The sequence below is a fragment of the Eptatretus burgeri genome, chromosome 3 (genome assembly GCF_056783735.1).
Source record: "Eptatretus burgeri isolate ZD-2024b chromosome 3, Ebu_testis_v1, whole genome shotgun sequence".
Taxonomy (NCBI): Eukaryota; Metazoa; Chordata; class Myxini; order Myxiniformes; family Myxinidae; genus Eptatretus; species Eptatretus burgeri.
The window spans coordinates 83,297,417-83,319,916 of record NC_140963.1 but is presented as its reverse complement, the minus strand read 5'-3'; the positions used below and the strand labels follow the sequence as shown (position 1 = coordinate 83,319,916).

General features: G+C 42.0%; 1 protein-coding gene across 1 annotated transcript in view; it reads right to left on the bottom strand.

Annotated features, from left to right (window-relative positions):
- NDUFS1 (NADH:ubiquinone oxidoreductase core subunit S1) overlaps positions 1 to 22,500 on the bottom strand; it is a 66,529-nt gene that overhangs the window by 22,240 nt on the left and 21,789 nt on the right. The window contains exons 8-13 of the mRNA XM_085874263.1: positions 3,887 to 4,072; positions 3,619 to 3,753; positions 2,914 to 3,028; positions 2,605 to 2,750; positions 1,768 to 1,896; positions 897 to 1,026 (exon numbers count right to left, since the gene is read on the bottom strand). Of these exons, the coding sequence (XP_085730389.1) occupies positions 897 to 1,026; positions 1,768 to 1,896; positions 2,605 to 2,750; positions 2,914 to 3,028; positions 3,619 to 3,753; positions 3,887 to 4,072 (841 nt within the window). The remainder of the gene's footprint in view (positions 1 to 896; positions 1,027 to 1,767; positions 1,897 to 2,604; positions 2,751 to 2,913; positions 3,029 to 3,618; positions 3,754 to 3,886; positions 4,073 to 22,500) is intronic.

The window sequence follows — 22,500 nt, the reverse complement described above, 5'->3', positions numbered from 1 at the left end:
TCCATACACAGTCCTTTCACCTTCATTTAGTGTAATTACTCATCCATTCAATCTCTCTTCTTCTCTTCTATCTTTTCAGTAAATCTATCTAATTAGTTCCTTACCAAATAAATCTATTTATCCAGAAGGTGATCAAAAAAGTCATCACCTTTTGGATAAATAGATAATTTAATAAGCTCAAGTGATGCCATTGCAAGCCTAATTGAAAGTCTGTGACCTTTGCTCACAGCCTCCTCATCCCCCCACCCCCCCCCCATGAAAAAAACCCATCTGCTTAAATGTTGGCATAGAAACTGTGTCCTGGTGACAAACTCCAAATCAGTCATGCATTAGCATGACGACGTCCAAATCATAGTAATTTCCTTTCTGATGGAGTTTGAAATTTGGACAGGGTGCCATCCCAAAGTCCTTGTCTTCAAAAGATCAACGTCAGTGAGGATAGCAGGCTTTAAAAGTTCCTCAAAAACGAGGCATGCCCAAAAATGCAGCCTACTGATGGTTTTTTTATGCACTCGACTGCACCGGTTGGCAAAATTTTATTCACATTTCATTTCAACAATAATTATACTCAGGGACAGGTGGCACAGAGACAGGCCCTGTATGGCCAAGCTATCATTAACTGTGCTAATTGGTGTTACATTTTCTGACTCACTTGATTTACAGGTGCGAATCAAAACCTAAATGCAGAGATTCTCGTGCAACTCCCTTTAAGCCATCTGCATAGCCTTACGTGGGCGACTGCAAGATAGCCAACCGAGCCGGACGACGGCGTGACGAGATGCGCTGCACATTGTGCGATGTGACAACATCGCTTGCACTCCTTTACTGATCATTTCCCGAGAATCGCAAATCTGCATTACTCGGCGATACCGGGAAAACGGACGGTAAGGCCGTACCTCACTGAAGGGGTGCTTTCCCAGCGCAAGGTCCTTCAGCACCTGTGGAGAATCTCCCAGGTGATCGTAAGTGTATGTAAGGTCCACCTTTGTGCCAACCAGCGCAACACGCAAGTCATTGTGGAGCCAACTGAAACCAGAGAAAAGTTTGTTTCACTCACATGCCAAACATGCCAAAATAAAACGATATAAAATCAAAGCAGACACATTTACTCAATTTAGCATGATAATGGTGCATCATTTAACTGAAAAACATGCAAGTAAGCCAAGAGGTGATACTCTCCCTTACTCGATGGTACATGACATAAATCACCAATTACTCTGGTTACATCATTACGATTACAATTACTTTCACCGGCTGTTCTCATTAGTGGAAATAACAACGTTATTGTTATGAACACAATCGCACAACACAGTGCAATTTCAGAAACGCATTTCAAATGGCCATTTCACCCGGAATTAAAAGTATTCATCAAAGTCCATTATCACAGGGGCCTCCTGAGACGACCAACCATCATATCAACATCTTGCCTCCTGTTGCTTCATCTCAAAAGCATCAAAGGCGGGGTTTTTTTGTTTGTTGTTTTTTTTCATGCGGCCATCCAGTAGGCTCTGCCGCTAGTTTCATTTCCACGACCCCCAACGTCCTCCCGTGTCAGCCATAGAAGATGATTGACCTCCTCCCTCCACCCCATCTCCCTCCCTCCGCAATCCATCAGTCAACATCTCCTTCCAAAACTATTACGCAAGCAAAGCATCTCTCTTGCCAGGTATTTTTTATTTATTTATTTATTTTTTCCACTGACATTTCATATCAACTGCATTCAGCAGAAATGGCAAAGAAAGGATGAAAAAAAAGACAAGGAATCACCTCTTACGGATGCGAGTGTTAAAGAGAGGGGCTTCGAAGCGAGGGTTGGTGCCGATCAGCAGCAGCACGTCTGCCTCCTCGACACCCGCGATGCTCGTGTTCAGCAGGTAGTTAGAACGCAGGTCGGCTCTGAGCACGCGATCAATATTTTGGTCACGAGACAAATGGTACGCGACAAAATGAACGGACTCTGTTTACCGTATTAGTTCAAACTTGAATTTGAAATGGAAAAAGGAAGTCGGCAAAGTGGACCTGCTACGCGGAGCGGGGGAAAGTGGTCAGGGTTGGGAGGGCAGCAGTCTGGCTAAATAATTTTTCTGTCAAACCAACATCATAGCTCAATGTTATCTTAGAAAGAAAATGGCATGTATAATCATTGGAAGATAAAAACCAGTGATCTAATCATAAATAATTCATAAGAAGCTGTGTCAGGGGCAATGCTCAAAGGAGTCATGTAAATCACGAGGCTGTATTTTGTCCAGCGAGGTAAAAAAACAAAACAAATACTTTACCACGTCCCTTTGCATCGAGACACACACGGGGAATGCCATCGATCGAAACGCGACCCAGCAATTTTGGTTGCTGTATACTTTTCTGCCGCACATCACTAAAAGGGATGCTTTCCCAGGGCATCACGTAATAGAACTATACGAATGTTGCGACAACAGCAAACGGTGTGGCAGCGATTTTCTTCAGAACATCCTTAATATGGCTCACTATTCGTGAGGCCTCCAACGGAAACAAGGAAGCTCAATTAAATTTTAAGACATGTGACTGTGGAAGTTAAAGGATAACAAGGAAGCAGGCTCATGCAGAAGCCAGCAACAAAAACCTCACCCAGCGCCGGAAGAAGGGAAAACTTCTTCTGTGCAAAGTGTCTCACTGTCCAGGCGATTGAGAAGATCTTTCAGAGCGACCAGAGCCTCGGCGTCTGCCATGCCTCCAGCTATTGCCGCCACTTCATCACCTTTTGCAATACGGATCTGGTGCCAACGAACAGCACCCGACTATTAATTCCAGCCATTCCAGCACTCAAAACAACCCCCCCCCCAAAAAAAAAAAAAACCGGAACAGAAATCACAGAAAAAAAAAATCAGCAACTCAAACAATTCTCGAAAGCCCAGGAGAAAAATAAAAATAACTCACTGCGCTCGCAGCCCGACTCAGTGCATCTTCCCATGAAGTGGTCTTCAGTAAGCCATTGCTATCACGAAACATGGGCTGCGTGAGACGTTGTCTTTTCAGGCCGTCGTAGGAAAACCTGTCACATGGCCGCACAAACAACAGTGGCTCGAGTGATTGAGAATGCAGACATGGCGTGAGGTTTGTAATAATCCAAAAGGGTATACCGTCCGGCTCGCCAACCCCGACCAATTCCCCAAGGTCAAATCGCTCATCACTTAAGCTGAACCCATGGGGGCATTATTTCACATGAAGGCATCAAGAACTCCACCACGTAATCTCATTGGAAGAGATTTCAAAGTCCATTTCACCGGTGATGCATTGATCAGACAGCCTTCCATTATTCAAGTCAATTATGCTACCTACATCCCCGATTCACCAACCCTCATTACATCCCCTTGACTACATGGATGCCATTTATTACTGGGAACAAAGATGTGTTTAATAAGCAAATTTTTCACGGATGAACGGCAGTCAGAAACAGCATGCCACCACTATGGCCACATGACTGGAGATGTCAGCAAGCACTCTAGGTTGTGTTTGCAAGCACAATGATTTGAGTGAAAGTAACAGAAAAACTAAGGGAATTTGTTGCATAAGCCAGGTGGCCATACTGGCCAGGTTATATTGTGCGAAACATTCCCAAAGGATACAAGACTCTCCTCTCACCTAGTTTTGTCCGAGATCCATTCCTCATTAATGTCCTCGTTTAACCGTGGTAGAACCCTCATCACTTCCCCAGCACGTGTGCTCACAACAATGTTGCTCCCTAAGGCGTCGAGAACATCTACAGTCTCGGTTTTCCTGCACACACAGTACACACGCATGCTCAGTGGTGCTGTACAAGAACTGTGCCACAATGGGGGCAAATGCACATACCAGAACTGTTGGCAACACAAACAAACTGGAAGGACAAGTGACACAGCGGCCCTCTGACCTAGTCTCCCACGGGCGAGCCGTAAACGCGTACGGCTTGGATGTGAGCGCTCCAACGGGGCACAGGTCGATGACATTTCCTGAAAGCTCCGAGTGGAACATCTTCTCAATGTATGTACCCACTTGCATGTCTCCTCCTCGACCTGTCGTACCCAAGTCATCAACACCGGCCACCTCACTGCCAAACCTGCAGCCGGGTGGAACCGATTCAAAAAAGCAGATTCACGACAACAGAGAACATCCTGTGTATTTGTGAGAATCCATAATCACAAAAATGTGAGAACCGCAAGGTGTAAAATGCAAAAGCACAAACACCTCAAGGTGTTTATTTAAATTCAATCCTACCTGCAAGGTTATATTTGGGTGGTGGTCCATGGTAATGTTGCACACTAACAGTGAAACATTTCAGCAAAAGTGACTTCTATCAGGGACAAACACAGGCCTTCGGTGCTCGGATCTTAAAATCCCTCCCAGAGAGAAGGAACGATATCCATAAGGGAATTACCATGGTCCACCACCCAAAAGGTGGGATGTTTGTGCAATTGGCACAAATATTCATACAACACCAGTCCTGAATCGAACCATTCATGCCTTATGGTATAGACGGTAAGCACCGTTGATGCATCGAATGTGTGAGGACTGCAAACGCACAGACCTTTGCAGGAAAAGAAGGAAGCTAAAGGGTTCATAGAATACCTTACTCAAAGCAGGCTTGGGAAAAGGGACGTGGGAAGAGTCTTTTCAACTCTTGCTTTGCATTAAACAAACAGCACTATGTGCTGACATATTTGTCCGAATGCTGAATCTCACAATGAAGTTACTCTGCCATCTGGGCATGAGACAGCGTAAATATTTCTCCAAGTACTGCTAAAGGGAAGGTTTTTGAAAGTTCCAAGTCAATTGGCGTTCTGAAGTGATCAAGTGTATAATTAAATTGAAACAAAATCAAGGTTTTAAAGGCTGAAGAAAAAAAAGAAAACTTTTTACAGAAGTTTACAACATCGTTTACAAAAGAAGATGAGATGAGATCAGACAGTCTTTTACCCACACCTGATTGAACACGTTAAATTAGTTATGCAGCGTGCTGTTTGTGTTCTTTGTGAAGTTTCTAAAAACAGTTAGTTTCCTGTTTGCAATGATTTTTAATTTTATTTGACTGCCAAACAAAGAAAATAGGACCACTGGACCTGTAGCTTATCTGGGCACTGGCCTAATGTTGTAACCCAACTTTGGGAGTATTTTGACAGGTGGGTCTGGAGAAGAAGATTTTTGAAGGAAGTTATGTGATTTTCCAAAAAATTTACGAAGTCTGCCGTTTTGACACACTTCTGGTCATGTGATCAGCATGACCTCCACATTTTAACATCACGACCCTGTCCTAATTTGGTAACCCAAATTTGGAAGCATTCTGACTGCTGCGTCCGGAGTAGATTTTTAAAGGAATTAATGCGATTTTCCCAAAAGTTGACCAAGTCAGCCATTTTGACACTTCCAGTTACTTGATCAGCATGGCCTCCGCAATTCAACATCCCTACCCTGGCCTAATGTTGTAACCCAAATTTAGTAGCATTCTGACTGGTGGGTCTGGAGAAGAATATTTTTGAAGGAATTTATGCGATTTTTCCCAAAAAACTATGACGGCCATTTTGACATGATTGGAATGACCTCGGCAATTTAATATTCCTACTCTGACCTGATGTTATAACCCAACTTTGGTAGCCTTCTGACTGGTGGGTCTGGAAAACGATTTTGGAAGAAATTTACTCCGTCGGCCATTTTGACCACTTAAAGTCACGTGACCAGACAAGCTTTACAATCCCCGTTACCAGTTAGGAACTGAACGTTGCTGCCAAATTTCATCCGCATTGGCCCAGCAGTTTGGCCGGAGAAGTCAAAAATATGAGACAGATGGACGGACGATTGGACGGTGCATGATAACAATACCTTATCTGGCAATTCAATTCCAGATAAGCTAAAAAAAAAAAAAAAAAAAAAACAATAGAATACCTTACTTGGTGTGCATGTGCGATCTGGTTGAGATTCCATTACAATTTGCTAAATTCAGAGCAAAAGTACTGGTGAACTGCAAGTTCGTGTTCTGATTCATATTCAACTGTGTTCAGAATATAACATTTAATTGAAATCTAGTCATTCCTCGACCAGAGACTGACGTCTGTAGACAGACAGACAGACAGACATACAAAGTGAACCAAATGCTTAACCCCACTCTTCGCTTCACATGTGTGGGGTAATAAAAAGTTGGAAAACATACTAAAGGCGGAAGAAAAAGGAAGAAAGGACCAACACAACACACACAAATAACAGGGAAGAAACAAAGACCACATAAATCACAGACTGTAGCATTTTCTCTTCAGCCACAATATCGCTAGCATTCAGGACATCATTGCAGCTTTGGTCATCGATAATTATCATGATATCATTGCAGGGATTTGTTTCTCCAAGACATTTGGCATTTTTGGAGATTTTCATACTTGTCCAGGCCTGGAAATCACTTTTATGAAATTTCAATCTTTTCCAGGATTTCCTTGATTGCGGGAACGAGAGACAGAGAGACAGAGAGACAGAGAGACAGAGAGACAGAGAGACAGAGAGACAGAGAGACAGAGAGACAGAGAGACAGAGAGACAGAGAGACAGAGAGACAGAGAGACAGAGAGACAGAGAGACAGAGAGACAGAGAGACAGAGAGACAGAGAGACAGAGAGACAGAGAGACAGAGAGACAGAGAGACAGAGAGACAGAGAGACAGAGAGACAGAGACAGAGAGACAGAGAGACAGAGAGACAGAGAGACAGAGAGAGAGAGAGACAGAGAGACAGAGAGACAGAGAGACAGAGAGACAGAGGGAGAGAGAGAGAGAGGTGTTGAGAGAGAGAGAGAGAGAGAGAGAGAGAGAGAGAGATAGATAGAGAGAGAGATATAGAGAGAGAGAGATATAGAGAGAGAGAGATATAGAGAGAGAGAGATATAGAGAGAGAGAGATATAGAGAGAGAGAGATATAGAGAGAGAGAGATAGAGATATAGAGAGATAGAGATATAGAGAGAGAGAGATATAGAGAGAGAGAGAGATATAGAGAGAGAGAGATATAGAGAGAGAGAGATATAGAGAGAGAGAGATATAGAGAGAGATATAGAGAGAGATATAGAGAGAGATATAGAGAGAGATATAGAGAGATATAGAGAGAGATATAGAGAGAGATATAGAGAGAGATATATATAGAGAGATATATATAGAGATATATATAGAGAGATATATATATATAGAGATATATATATAGAGAGATATATATATATAGAGAGATATATATATATAGAGAGATATATATATATATAGAGAGATATATATATATAGAGAGATATATATATATAGAGAGATATATATATATATATATATATATATATATATATATATAGAGATATATATATATAGAGATATATAGAGATATATATATATATATATATAGAGATATATATATATAGAGATATATATAGAGATATATATATATATATATATATAGAGATATATATATATATATATATATATATATAGAGATATATAGAGATATATAGAGATATATATAGAGATATATATAGAGATATATATAGATATATATATAGATATATATATAGATATATATATATAGATATAGATATAGATATAGATATAGATATAGATATAGATATAGATATAGATATAGATATAGATATAGATATAGATATAGATATAGATATAGATATAGATATAGATATAGATATAGATATAGATATAGATATAGATATAGATATAGATATAGATATAGATATAGATATAGATATAGATATAGATATAGATATAGATATAGATATAGATATAGATATAGATATAGATATAGATATAGATATAGATATAGATATAGATATAGATATAGATATAGATATAGATATAGATATAGATATAGATATATATATATATATATATATATATATAGATAGAGAGAGAGAGAGAGAGAGAGAGAGAGAGAGAGAGAGAGAGAGAGAGAGAGAGAGAGAGAGAGAGAGAGAGAGAGAGAGAGAGAGAGAGAGAGAGAGAGAGAGAGAGAGAGAGAGACAAAAAAGATGGAGAAGAAAATTAAGAAAGAGAGGAGAGAATAGTAGAATTTGATACGATTGCATCAATGTTGGATGCGTCAATGCCTCCGCCCACGTTAGATGTCAGTCAACCCATTGTTAAGTTTGATCTCAAATAAAGGTCACATGTAAATCTAAAACAGCACTCGGCACAGCAAATCCCTCTGCTAAGCCGAACAGATTATGTTTTGTATCCCACCGACAGGCCGGATCTGCATCCGGTCCTGAACAAAACCGAATCGCCTCGTTCCTGTCACTGATCCAACTCATCCCCCAAGTTTCATCATAATCTGTGCATAACTTTTTGAGATATCCTGCTCACAGCAGAGACAGAGACAGACAGACAGACAGACAAATAGGGGTGAAAACAACCTCTGTTCACCTTCAGTGGTGGAAGTAATTAAATGTCACTTGAAAGAGCACACAAGAGATGGATAGATAAAAGACAGATAAGTAGAAGAGACGTCACGATGGTTCTAACTAGAGTTATGGTATGGTCTGCAAAATGGTTTTCAAAGGGCACATGACCTTTGACCTGTTCAATGTAAAATTGAATCCCTTAATCTTTGTACAACAGTCCAGAAGTGTTAAGTATGATTGAAATATATTGAGTGGTTCATAAGTTAATTGCAATAACACAGATTTTCAATTAAAGAGCACTTGACCGTCGGCCTTCGACCTTTTGAACCCAAATTTAATCAATTCAACTTTGAATTGCAGTCAGGTTTGGTCAAAATCCCTTTGGGGATTCACAAGTTATTGTGGTAACTAAAATCTGCGAAAACTAAAATTTGGTAACAAGTTATCATACTTTAAGCTGAAGCTCACATGACCGTTGACCCTTTCTTTGAACCTAAAATCGAATCAGTTCATCTTTCCATCATAATACACACATTTGTAGCAAGTTTGGTTAAAAAAAAAAAAAAAAAAAAAAAAAAAAAAAAAAAAAACTTTGTGGTTCACAAGTTATCTTGGTAACAAAAACTGATCACGTACAGACAGACGAACGACCCAAAAACAATACCTCCGGCGCCTTCGAGAGAAAAAACCAGAATGGCACTTTGATGTCGCGACATGGACAGATATGCCTCCACCCACATTATTACATCATGCGACATACTTCCACCAAGTTTGATTTAAATCCCTGAACCCATATTCAAAATATTAAATAATTCTGGCTACCAGACCATGCATATGATCAGGTTGAAATTTAAAACATATATTCCCCATGACAACTAGATCATAATTGTGAAGTTCCACGTTCATTGATGAAGTGATTCAAGAGAATTAATTTTAAGATTTCTGTTCAATCCATTATGTCTGCCAGATCATGTGACCTATAATGTCATAGGTGGAGAAATTTTTGTTCCTCATGGATAGGTTTCATACCTGTAAAATTTCACCTCAATCAGTTTAGCTGTTTTGGAGAAGAAGATATTATTAAGGTTTTTACGTAAAAAAAACAAAAACAAATGGCTGCTGAATCACATGACTGATGACATCAATATTTCCCCCCATCCAATTAATTTAGCCCGAGATGATCCTCAAAAATTTCCACACTGATCGGATAAAGCATTTGACGTATGCAATTATGGTATCACAACAAAGCCACCAATGACATTTAAACAAATAAATAAATAAATAAACCCACTAGTTTCCCATGGAGAGTACTTCACATGTGCCAAGTTTCATTTTTTCACATGGAGCAGTTTCGGAGATTCAGAGGTCGAGAGCGCTTCCTTTTTTTCGAACATAGCTGCCACACCACGTGACTTAGAACATCATCATCATCATCCTTAAAACATTCCACATGAGTAGTTGCACCGATGGTGAAAATTGTGTTAATCAGATAAGCGGAGAGAGAGAGATAGAGATAGAGAGAGAGAAAGAATCAACATGGATGGACGGTCAGACGTTCGGATGGACAACGGGAAAACAATGCCTCCAGCGACTTCGTCAGCGGAGGATTAAAAAGAGAAAGAAAGATTTGACATGTTGTTCCTCTTTATTGGAGAGAAACATTCCATATGATATGATCATTATTAAAAAAGAAGAACAGCTCACACTTTAAAGCCATTGACAGAATAAAACGACTGATCAACTAAACTTCATAAACGAACCATGAGATCCACGGCAGCGAAGCTGCATAAGCACTCCCTCACACACCACTTGCAAAAAAAAACAAAAAAAACATTAACAACTGCACAGTTCTTAGAAACAAGCTCAAGATGCGGCTGAGATATTAACCTAAGATTAAAAAAACAATGGCATCATCACCTAAAACATGAGCATTTTGCATTACCTAAGTGTTGGACCAGCTTGTGATTACAAAATCACAAACTGGTCCAACATGTGGAACATGTCCATCAATCCTGACAAATCTCACACTCTCACCATGTCTCTCCGAAAGGACCGTCTGAAAACTACCCCCCCCCCCCATCTACTTTCTCAACAATCCTCTTGAAGAAGTCCTTTTATTCAAGCTTCTGGGTCTCACTATCTGCCATGATCTTTCCTGGGAAAGTCAAATCTCAATACAAAGCTTGTCCCCGAAGCCAGTCATCGACTGGGAATCCTCCGTCGTGTAAAGTCCTTCCTTGGCACACCTGAGCTCCTGACCACATACAAAAAAAAAAAAAACTTTTGTCCACAGCCTGATGGAGTACTGCTCTCCCCTTGGGCTGGTGCTCCTGCCTCTCACCTTTCTCGGCTTCACGCTGTGTAAACCAGGGCATTTAGGATCATTGGTATCTCCCGCGATGAAGCTGAGTCTTTGGGTCTCTCACCACAGGCAGGTTGGTGGTCTTGCTGTGTTGTAGTCTCCTCTCCGGCCTAGCACCCACCCCCCCCACCACGGCTCTGAGATATGTGCCCCCCCCTCATATTTCCACAGGGTGCTCAAGGTCCACCAGCAACCCTCTTCTGGTAAAACTACCAAAATCAAGAATCACTGCTCACCTTCACTCTATCATTCCTCTTTTTTTTCCACCTTTGGAACAAACTCCCACTCTCTCTTCAATCCCACTATTCTGTCCAGGTCTTCAAAACAGTTGTTCACCACCATCTCTTATCTTCTCCCATCCAAAACTACAATCTTTTCTACCCCGGCTAATCCACCCCAAATACTTCTCCTTCAAATTCTCTGCTTTCCTTCCTGAAAGTCCCTGTTGTGTTAGGACCTGAAAATCCCTGTAGTGTCCATCATGTTTATCCTGTGTACCCCACCCCATCCCTCTCCCTTCCACAGATCTCCTCATGTCTCTTTTCCCCACTGTTTGTCCTTCCTTCTCCCACCCCTCCTGTCTCCTTCTTCCCTTGTTGTATGTTATGTGTGTTAGCTCTAATACAAGCCTCGACGGTGTATACAACAACAACAACAACAACAACAACAACAACAACAACAACATAATAATAAATAAATAAATCCGTTTAACAAAGCTTTGTAAAATAAAACAAAACTTTGTGGACAGGTTGGGTGCGTGAAAAGGACGAATCGATTCAATCTTAGTGAAGATCTGATCTGGATCCGGACGGAAGCATTTTTGAAGTCTTCCACCATTGAGACACAAAACCAAAACCAATGGGGAGAATGATATTTAAAATATTGTGGACAGATGACGTCAAAACTTGGTGGACAAGTTGGGGAGTTGACAACAACAAACCAAACTGATTCGATTTGGTGAAGGTCCAGATGCAGAGCCTGCCCATCAGTGGGATACAAAACAAACTGTTCAGCCTCACAGAGGTATGAGCTCGACTGAGTGCCATTCTGGTTACCCTCGCCTGAGGAGAGGGTATTGCATATCGGTCTGTTTGTTACTTGGAAAAAAAAAAAAAACAACAAAAAAAAGTTTTTTGACAAGGATGTTGATCACCTCCATTTGTTTGTGTGTTTGTTTGTGTGTCCGCTTGCCTCCAGCCCAAACCACTCAACTGACCTTTCTGAAATGTTCAGAGGTTAATGTTACCGACCCTGCGACGGTCCCGCATTGAAGTTTTGCAAAATTTGGTCGACCGAAAAGGTCTACAAAGGCCTATAGGCCAATTTGAACCAAATTTCCTAAAATCCTCAAATTTCATCCGATTGACTTGAAATTTGAACAGCATTTGCATATCAGGTCAGGGAATTGAACTACCTCTTACTTTTGAGGTTAGCATAGGTCAAAAGGTCAACACAAGGGCATAAGGGCAACCCAAAATGGACCAAATTTTTAGATTGTTTCTAAAATTGTCAACTTTCATCCGATTGACTTGAAATTTAAAAAACATTTGCACATGTCGCTGAGTTCAACCACCTATTAATTTTGAGATAAACATCAGCCAAAAAGTCAATATAGACAGATTTCTAAAATCCTTAATTTTCATCTGATTGACTTGAAATTTAAAGAAGATTGGCATATCATGCTTGCTGTTAGCTTAATGGTTAGGGTGGTGGGCTTGGGATCCGAGGGTTCTGAGTTCAAATCCTGCTTGGCTGTTGAATTAACATCAGGGGGGTTGACTCAGCCTGTCATCCTTCCGAGGTCAGCGAAATGAGCACCAGTATACTGGTAATTATCCCTGCATGTCAAAGGAGACTAAGGGGTTAGCGTCAGGAAGGGCATCCGGCCATAAAAACATTGCCACAAGAAAGGGTATCATGATTGGGGCCTACAAAAGCTGACCACTGCTCAGGGAAAAAGGCTTTAAAATGGTGTGATGATGATTTAAAATAAATAAATAAATGATAACAGCAGTCATACAGACCCCTTCAAAACTAGGCTCATTTAGAAATATTGAGAGGGAACAAGTGAGTCTTGACGACCTGTCGGGCTTTGGGCATGCTTCTGCAGAACAGGGGGACTGACACTACATCCACTCTCTCTATAATCAATGAGAACCAGCTCTTGGTTACGGCCAAGTTTTCCAGGGTGCCTGAGTAGGCAGTATAGAAAGCAAAAAGCTTCCGTGGAATATCTGCCTTCAACACTTTCCGTAATGAGAGAAGGTGGAAAGGCATCACTTTGCTGGCGACATCAATCAACCCCGATCGACCTTTGACGACGGGCAAGCTGAGCACAGCGGGCCTGAGCCAGTGCTCCCCACCCCCAAAGTATACAAGATGGGGCATGTCGTGCCACAAATTTATGCCAAAGCATTGATGCCGCGAGGTTATCGATTTTGAGAGCTCGACCCCGATATCAAACCTCTCCATTTCAATAATCGCTGCTCGATTTTAACCACCAGGATATTCCAGTTTTTTTTAAAACAAAATTCTGAGTGCCAAGAAAAACTCCAAAATATATGTTTGGATCGCATAGCCATTTGAGCTGCCCAAGCAGAGTTGGAGGGAGAGTATTATTTTGCAGACTGATGTAGAGGGCTTAACTTTTATGCCAGTTCATTTATTATCTCCAGGTTTTTTGAAAAATAAGGGGGGGGGGATATTGTAATTGGCTCATCAGTCTGTCTATCCATCCATCTCCTCCTAAATGGTTGTGCAGAAATTCACCAAACTTGCTCGTTATGATCATCACATGGCAGGAAGATGCAAGAGCAGTGCAATTTTGGCCCCGCCCCAAGGGGCGGGGTCAAAAGGTTAACAACTAAAAGTCAACTTTTAGTGTACACAGAGAAAGTATATTAGGCACCAGTTTTCCACTTGCTGAAGATCTCCTTTCTTTACGCATGAGCAAATACTGCTCTACAACTGCTGGGTGGCAGTAAGCCTGACTGCAGGCCATCAGTCAAGACCTCAAGCAACTCTGATCTAGGCAGGATCCCAGAAGGCCTTGTGAACTCCACAGGAGGTACACCCAAGCCAGGGGCCTTGCTAGTAATGTTACTTCTTTGTCGAACTGCAACCACAGAGACCCAGGCAAAATGGGCAAGGAAGCAGTGGGAGAATGCATCATTCTATGACCAATGTCCTCCATATGGTACAGATCAGAAAAGTAATGTTTACCCAAAGCCCTAATATTCCTTCTGATCATGTATTACTCCTCCACATGCAATCTGCAGCACATTTGACTGCTGACCACCCTTGACTTGATGCTCAAACCAAAAGAAAACCTAAATAGGATCCAGATGACAAATTATACATGGGAAGATAGAGCAAATCCCCATCGCTTACTTCAGTCTGGCAAGCAGAACTTTCTTTTTACCAAAAAAAAAAAATTAGTCCTCAATTTCAGAGGCTGAAAGGCCACTTTGCAAGGACAGAATTTCTTCAGCATTGATGGATTGAAAAGCCGATTCATCTTTGGCACAGAAAGACTGATCTTGATGACAGAAAAATCCTAATCTGTGCTTTAACATTGTCTGACCAGTGACCAAGGCGAGAGAGAGAGACGGTTTCAGTAAGAGCAAGGTGCCACAGCAAAGCCAAATGGCATCATTGAACTCTTTTTCTTCAAAAAGACTTGCATTAAATAGGTCCAGTGAGCAGCACTACAATTAAGAACAAGAAAAAGAGCAATCAGGGATCGCAGATCCTCGCCAGGATTTGTCTTGTGTTTGTGACCGGGTACCATGACGTCCCGCTTTGATTGGACACCTGACCTTGACCGATGACATTATTTATTATTATTCAATTGAATTCAGAATGGGATTAAAATTAAATTCAAATCAAATGGAAGACCAAATTGGTGGAGTCCTGCAATGCAGTAATCAGAAGGAACCCAAACAAACAAAAAGCAAAGATGAAGTCGTCAGAAGGAACCTGGATAGGATTTGCATTTCAGCTGCTACTCCTATACCCTCAAACCCATCCAAGTACAGCCAAGTGAGCCTTATTCAAAAATAAATAAATAAAAACAAAAAGAACCCAGATCAAAAAAATTAAATAATTATGTCTGCCAGACCATGTGTCCGATGAAGTTGAAATTTAAAACTAGTATTCCCCATCACTACTACATCATAATTCTGAAGTTTCACGGCAATTGATTAAGCAGTTCTCGAGAAAACATTGAATATTTTCTTCAATCCAATATGGCTGCCAAACTATGTGACCAATGATGTCATACGTGTGAACGTTTTGTTCTTCATGGATAGGCGGTCATACATGTAAAGCTTTGCCTCGATCTGTTCAGCCGTTTCACAGAAGAAGATTTTTGAAGGTTTAAAAAAAAATAAGAAAAGAATATGGCTGCCGAATCACGTGACCGATGACGTAATCAAATATTTTTTTCTGTGGACCATTTTATCCTGAGATGACCCCCAAAAATGTTCATACTGATCAGATGTAGCGTTCTACATATGTAATTATGACGAAATAAAGGGGCTGTCGCACCTTGACGTTTTAGCCAGCGTATGGCAAGGTCTCAAAATGTATGCAAAACGCTGGCGTACGCTGAACACACGTTACTCATAAGTCAAAACACGTCGAGGTAATGATTAGCGTCAGTGTTCCAGACTCCCTGTTTTTTTTATTTTTTCTTCTTCGGTATGACAGTGATGTTGACACTTCGATTTCTAGTGCGGTTATAATATAATATAATTAATAGGCTGCCGCTCAACGATTTAAATCAAAACCGCAGTAGAAATCGAAGAGTCAACATCACCGTCATACCGAAGAAAAAAAAAAAAACCCAGGGAGTCTGGAACACTGACGCTAACCATTACCTTGACGGGTTTCAACTTATGAGTAACTTTCAAGTAACGTGTGTGGACATGTGTCAACGATCGCGTAACGTGCCTACAACATGTTACTCATAGGTTAAAAATAAGTTCCGGGTATGCTAAACATTACCTCGACGTGTTTCGACTTATGAGCAACATGTGTCGACGTGTGTTAACGATCGCGTAACGTGCCTACAACTTATGGCCAGCGTTATGTGGAACGTGCAAATCATACGCTGGCATACGTCGAAAAATTTCAAGCATGGAAAATTTGTCTAACACCTCGGCGTACTACGACGTATGCCAGCGTACTACGAAAAAAGCCAGCGTACTACGACGTATGCCAGCGTGCTCTTAACATATACAAACTTACCCATAACGTATTCGATGTGTGCCAGCGTTTTAGCCAAATTTTGCATACGTCAGGCATGCGCTGGCTAAATTGTCAAGGTGTGACAGGGCCTTAACAAATGCACCTACGACGTCATTTAAAAAAAAAAGTCAAAAAAAAAATCACATTCCTTATAAGCAGTACTTGCCATGTGGCCAGTTTCAATTTTTTTTTTCCTTGGTGCGGTTTTCGGAGAGGTCTAACGTTTTTTTTTTCGGTTTTTCCAACATGGCTGCCACACCACGTGACCTTCAATGTCATAATTATCATAAAAAACATTCCACATGAGTAGTCACACCGATGGTGAAAATTTCATCTCAATCCGACAAGCGGTTGCAGAGAAAAACACCAAAGCTCTGTGCGGACAAACAAACAAAGACAGACAAGCAGAAAAATGGAACCAAATAAAATACCCTCTCCTCCGTTGAGGGTAACCAGACAAAGAATACTCAACACGACCATACGGTGGTCTGAGAAGCCATCCGGGACGATATAAGCATGGCCGGCAATATTTAAAGAACCACAATTAATAGATTCAATCTTACCTAGCAAATGATAAGCAGCAATTCAAACAGAGGCACCAGGTACATTGACGCCTGGATAGATTTTGGAGCCTCCACACATCCATAAAATAAAACTTAGACAAAGTACTAGTTGAGTGAGCATCTTCCCAATCACAGTCCATGGTTTAAAAAAAACAAAACAAACCAAAAAAAATTGATGGCATAGTTAACCCAAACATAGTAGACCATCAAAATCAACGTGAGCAAGAGACATTCCCAGCTGCCGAAAGAAACTAACTCTATCCATGCTATCACGAGGTGAGCAAACATTTAAAACTGGGCACTTATAGCCCAGTATAAGTGAAAGCAACCGAGATCAAATTCCGTTTGAAGGGGAACCCAGATGACTAGAAAGAGAGAAAGAGAGAAAGAGAGAAAGAGAGAAAGAGAGAAAGAGAGAAAGAGAGAAAGAGAGAAAGAGAGAAAGAGAGAAAGAGAGAAAGAGAGAAAGAGAGAAAGAGAGAAAGAGAGAAAGAGAGAAAGAGAGAAAGAGAGAAAGAGAGAAATAGAGAGAAAGAGAGAAAGAGAGACAAAGAGACAAAGAGAGAAAGAGAGAAAGAGAGAAAGAGAGAAAGAGAGAAAGAGAGAAAGAAAGAGAGAGAGAGAGAAAGAGAGAAAGAGAGAAAGAGAGAAAGAGAGAAAGAGAACCCAAATGCTCAGACAACCTCAACACTAATCGATTCCTTGATACCCTACAAAATAGATGCCTTTTTCCGATTTGTGATTTATAAAGTGGGTAATTTTGTGATTAAAAGTCAACATCTTCTTCTTTTTCAACATTGGCCGTGATGTTTGCACCTGGGAGTCAACTGCCATATCCGTACTGTCTCTGGGTTACATCGCGGTACGATTTAACTCAAGTGGCGAATAATTTTCGATTTATACAAATATGCCGAGTCGATGTGTCCTCATCCTTGGTGGTTGTAGTAATACTAACGGAGATGATTTCATGCTACACCAATGGCTGAAAGACCCTAAAAGTTTACCAGAAATTGGACGAGGTTTGTCGGAAATACCCAAGTGTGGATTAGGCCTACAAAATGTTCGCTTTGGTGCTCGGAACATTTTACAAAGAACTTATGAAACAGAGATGGCTAGATTTCATGGCTATCTGCCACGATTGAGAGGGGAACACATCCCCACGATTCAGCGGAAGAAACAGCCATCGCTTGAAACTGTAACACCTTCTCTACCCAGCTACCAGCACATGCATACAGGTAATTTAAGTTGTGAATCAAACACCTGCGTTGGCCTGCCGGTGACCAATCTCACTTCGTTACCACCCACTTCGACAGTGGGACACGGTAAAGACACACCGGTAGGACACGGCACAACCGCAGACACTATGGTGGGGCATGGCACAACACAGACAGGACCACAGACAAATGGCATCCTGGGGAAGTATGAAATGGGACGATGCCATTACATACAGGACACCTGGTCACTGGTCAGCCTACGACAGTGGGCCTAAGCATTCGTCACCCTTTTTGTTGGCAGTGTCCGTGCCATGTCCATGCCGTCGTATCCGTGCTGTTCCTGTTGGAATAACATGTAGTAAACCCTCAAATATTGCAGGTTTTAAGATCGAGGGTTTTGATCAATCGTGGACAACCTATTGTGTTCCGATTTCGTTATCATGGGATTTCATTCTGACCAATCATGGTTTTTGATCTGAAATGAGTCATCGTGTGCGTCCTGTGTGTGAACGAATATCTCCCATTCCGAGCATCGAGTTTTCTCATGCACTGCTTTAATGAGCCCAAATGTAAAGCAATGTACAAAATTAGTTGCGCCAAAAGACAGAGATAGGTTATGACGGTGGGCAAAAAGATCAAGTTGTTAGATTGGTTGGCTCGAGGCGAAACTGCAGCATCTGTGGGCCGCCATTACGGGGTGAATGATTGGAGGTTGAAATGTCAAGATCTCAGACCTTAATTTTGCAGATGATGCAGTCATCTGTGCGGAGACTCTAGATATCCTTTTGGGAGCCCTCGAGGTGCGGAATTAGAAGTCAGAGCCACTGGGATTATGGGTTTCCTGGGTCAAAACTAAGATCCAGGCTTTCAATGACATCTTGGATGCTGCTATCCTGTCTATACCTGTTTGTGGTGAGGACGTTGAGGTCACAGAGAGATTCACTTAACTTGCTATTCATGTCTCTGCTGGCTGTGAGCCAGAGGTCAATAGACGTTTGGGTCTGGTCTGGGGAGTCATGGATCATGGGGTGTGGTGCTGCTGGTACCTGGGCAGGACGAAAGTCTGAGTCTTCAGGTCCTTGGTGCTTCCAGTCTTGCTCTACGGATGTGAGATGACAATTTAATTCCTTTGGTACCCATGTCTCTTCAGAGAATCCTTGGCTATCGTTGGTTGGAATTTGTGTCCTCAACGATTTGTGTATCGTTGGCTATAGACTCAAATGAGATTTGTTACCTGCATCGTCCGTAAGCATGAGCTGCGGCTGTATGGACATGTGGCTCGTTTTCCTGATACTGATCCCGCTCACCAGATTCTCTCAGCGAGGGAGCCTAGTGAATGGAGGGGGCGTATCGGCCGACCACATGCCTCGTGGTTGCAGCAGGTTGATCAGCATCTCAAGGAGATGGGGATGGGCCAGGCATCTGCCTGGGGGATGGCCAGACGGAGGCCCCTGGAGTACGGGCAGAAATTGGACGCAGCGACGCGCTGCTCCAGCGCATGCTCCGATAACTGACATGACCTGAACTGATGACTCCACAATTTGCTGACATCCCTCAAACTTCAGATCGGCAGGCTGAAGCATCTTCCCTCTTCAGACCTTGACAAAATTACAAGCTGGTCAAATACTTGAAATATGTCTTTCAATCCTGACAAATCTCACACTGTCACAATCTCTCTCCGAAATGACCGTCTGGCAACCCCACCTCCCATCTACTTTCTTAACAATCCTCTTGAGGAAGTTCAATCACCGAAATTCCTGGGTCTCACTATCAATCATGATTTTTCTTGGGTAAACTACATTTCAAAATTGGCCTCCAAAGTCAGTCACTTCGGCCTAAGTCACATTTGCCACGGCGGCCTTGGGGTCTCCAAAATCTACGGCCATGAGCAATAATACGGCGGCCGCAGTATTTCCACGGTCACACAATGTAGCAGTCACATGTTTTTATTTTTCGGGGAGCCGCACGACGTATTTAGAAATTGTGGAGACCGAAAACATGGGGTTGCCGTATGGTCTTTGATTTTATGTCGCACGGTGACCTTAAGGGGGCCTTGCGGCGGCCATAGAATTTTCAAGGCAGACGCAATGTAGCCTCAAGGTGCCCGCAAGGCGACCGCAGGGGGGCCCTAAGGCGAACGTGCGGCCAGACGGACGGTAACGAATGGGTTCATTTTTTTTCTTTTTATCTTGCCAAAACGAAGTTTTTGCAAGATATGTGAGTCAGCTTGTATGTTTTTTTTTTTTTGTTACTTACGAAATCTAAAGATTTCGTAAGTATATTGATGCCTTCCGTTTCTGTTTGTTTGTTTGTAGGCACGATAACTCGAGAACGGAAGAAGCTACCAACGTCAAATTACACCACGTGATTCAGGAGGGTGATGGCTAGTGCTGATTAGATTTTGGTCAAAATCGGTCAAAGGTCAAGGTCACAGTGAGGTCAAATATTCGATTTTTGATGGTTTGGTACAGATAACTCGAGAATGGAAGAAGCTACCAATGTCAAATTACACCACGTGATTCAGGAAGGTGATGGCTAGTGCTGATTAGATTTTGGTCAAAATCGGTCAAAGGTCAAGGTCACAGTGAGGTCAAACATCCAATAAATGATAACTCGAGAACGGAAGAAGCTACCAACATCAAATTACACCACGTGATTCAGGAGGGTGATGGCTAGTGCTGATTAGATTTTGGTCAAAATCGGTCAAAGGTCAAGGTCACAGTGAGGTCAAATATTCGATTTTTGATGATTTGGTACAGATAACTCGAGAATGGAAGAAGCTACCAATGTCAAATTACACCACATGATTCAGGAGGGTGATGGCTAGTGCTGATTAGATTTTGGTCAAAATCGGTCAAAGGTCAAGGTCACGGTGAGGTCAAACATCCAAAACATTCAATTTTTGATGGTTTGGTACAGAATCATGGTAGAAACTTCTGGTTTGCATCGCTTCCTTCTCCAGAGACAGCTTTTATTAGACAAAGTCAGAGGTCAGGTTGATGATTTCGTAAGTACCAGTCTATGACTGCTTGTTTGTTTGTCTGTAATCACGTATAAAAAATTCTGCAGAGCACAGTTATCATTGGAAATTTTTGTAACTTCGCATATCAGAGGCCTATAGAGTTCCCTTTCAGTGCACAAAATTTTGAAGGTCAAGGTCAAAGGTCAAGGTCACTTTGTCGCAAATCAGGGGAGTCGACGAAACCCTTATTTTTTGAGTAATTTTGATCGGATAGTCTTCAAACTTCATGGGAATATAGTTCATGGTCTGGCGCTCAGCTGATTAATTTTTGGTGGCGATCGGCCTTGACCTTCATGGTTAGCGCCTCAGGTCAAACATATTTGACCCCAAGGTCAAATTTTCAAGTTTTAGGAACCATATCGTGTAGTACCTCAAACTGAACACCTCGATGATTGCTTTCTAGATATGTCCAGCTTGAGACATTATGACGTCATTTGGTGACGTTATGAGGCAAAAGCATATTTTTCATGGTTACTCTGTAGAACGATTGTCATCGGAATCTCTCGTAGGCAGATATTCCTCAAGGAGTCGCTCCTGGTGGATAGCAGCTCTGTTCACCTCAGTGTGACCTTAAAGAAGTCACACGTGGTCACCTTTTGGCAAGATACGGGTCACCCTGCGGGTGACATTGGTTTTTATTGTTTTTTTACCAGGTTCTTTTTTTTTTTTTTTTTCCGGCTTGTCAAATTGCTACGGCGAACATAGAAATGAAAAAAGTTATAACTCCGCGTTATAATTCCACGGCGACCCCTACGGCCTGTAAAAGATAGCCAAACGGCGTAGGGCCACCCTGAGGGCACCGCAGAAACTCTGCGGCTACCGCACGTTTCTGTCAATTCAGAGGGTGTACGGCCGCCGTAGAGCAAATGTGACTTCGGCCTTACTGAACATCCTCCATCGTACAAAGTCCTTCCTTGGCACACCTGAACTCCCATCCACCTTCAATCCAAGGCCTTCATCCGCTGCTTGATGGAGTACTGCTCTCCCCTCCTGGCTTGCTCCCCTGCCTCACTCGTTGCTCAGCTTGATGATCATTGGAATCTCCTGCACTGAAAATGAGTCTTTGGGCCAATCACTTTGCCATCACAGACAGGTCAGTGATATCTTTGTCTTCCACCACCTCCTCTCTGGTCTTGCACCCTCTGCTCTTTCCAATACTTTGTCCCACACCATCCACCCTCAACCCCTTCTGGTGAGAGTTTCCTGCTGTATCCATCTTGCCCACCCCATGCATCCTTTCCTGCCTCCTGTTCCTCCCCACACCCATTGTTTGTCCAAGTCCCTCTCTATGTTGTCCTTCAACCCCACTGTTGATGTCCCGCTGCCCTCTCAACTGCCCTTTTGGCCTGTTAACGTCTTGATCTGTTCAGTGTAATTGATCTTCCACAAGCCAGTTACACCAAACTGTTCAGATTTGAGAAGTAGCCACTTGGGAGAGGTACAATAAAACGAGGCAGGTCTGGAAAAAAGTCTCGAATTTTAACATGCTTCATTCAGAAGATATCGTGGAGTAACTTTAAAATTTCAATGGGTGACACACGAAGAATATCCTCCGATTCCTGGAACAAGCCTGGATCATTCCAGATCTCGACGCTACCTCGACGCAAGTGACGAGGACCCATCCAAGTCAAAATCAGTGATTATCTATGTTCATATCAAACTCCAAAGGTGGAGCGATTATTTTCACAACAGAAGCTTCACATTATGCTTTTTTCA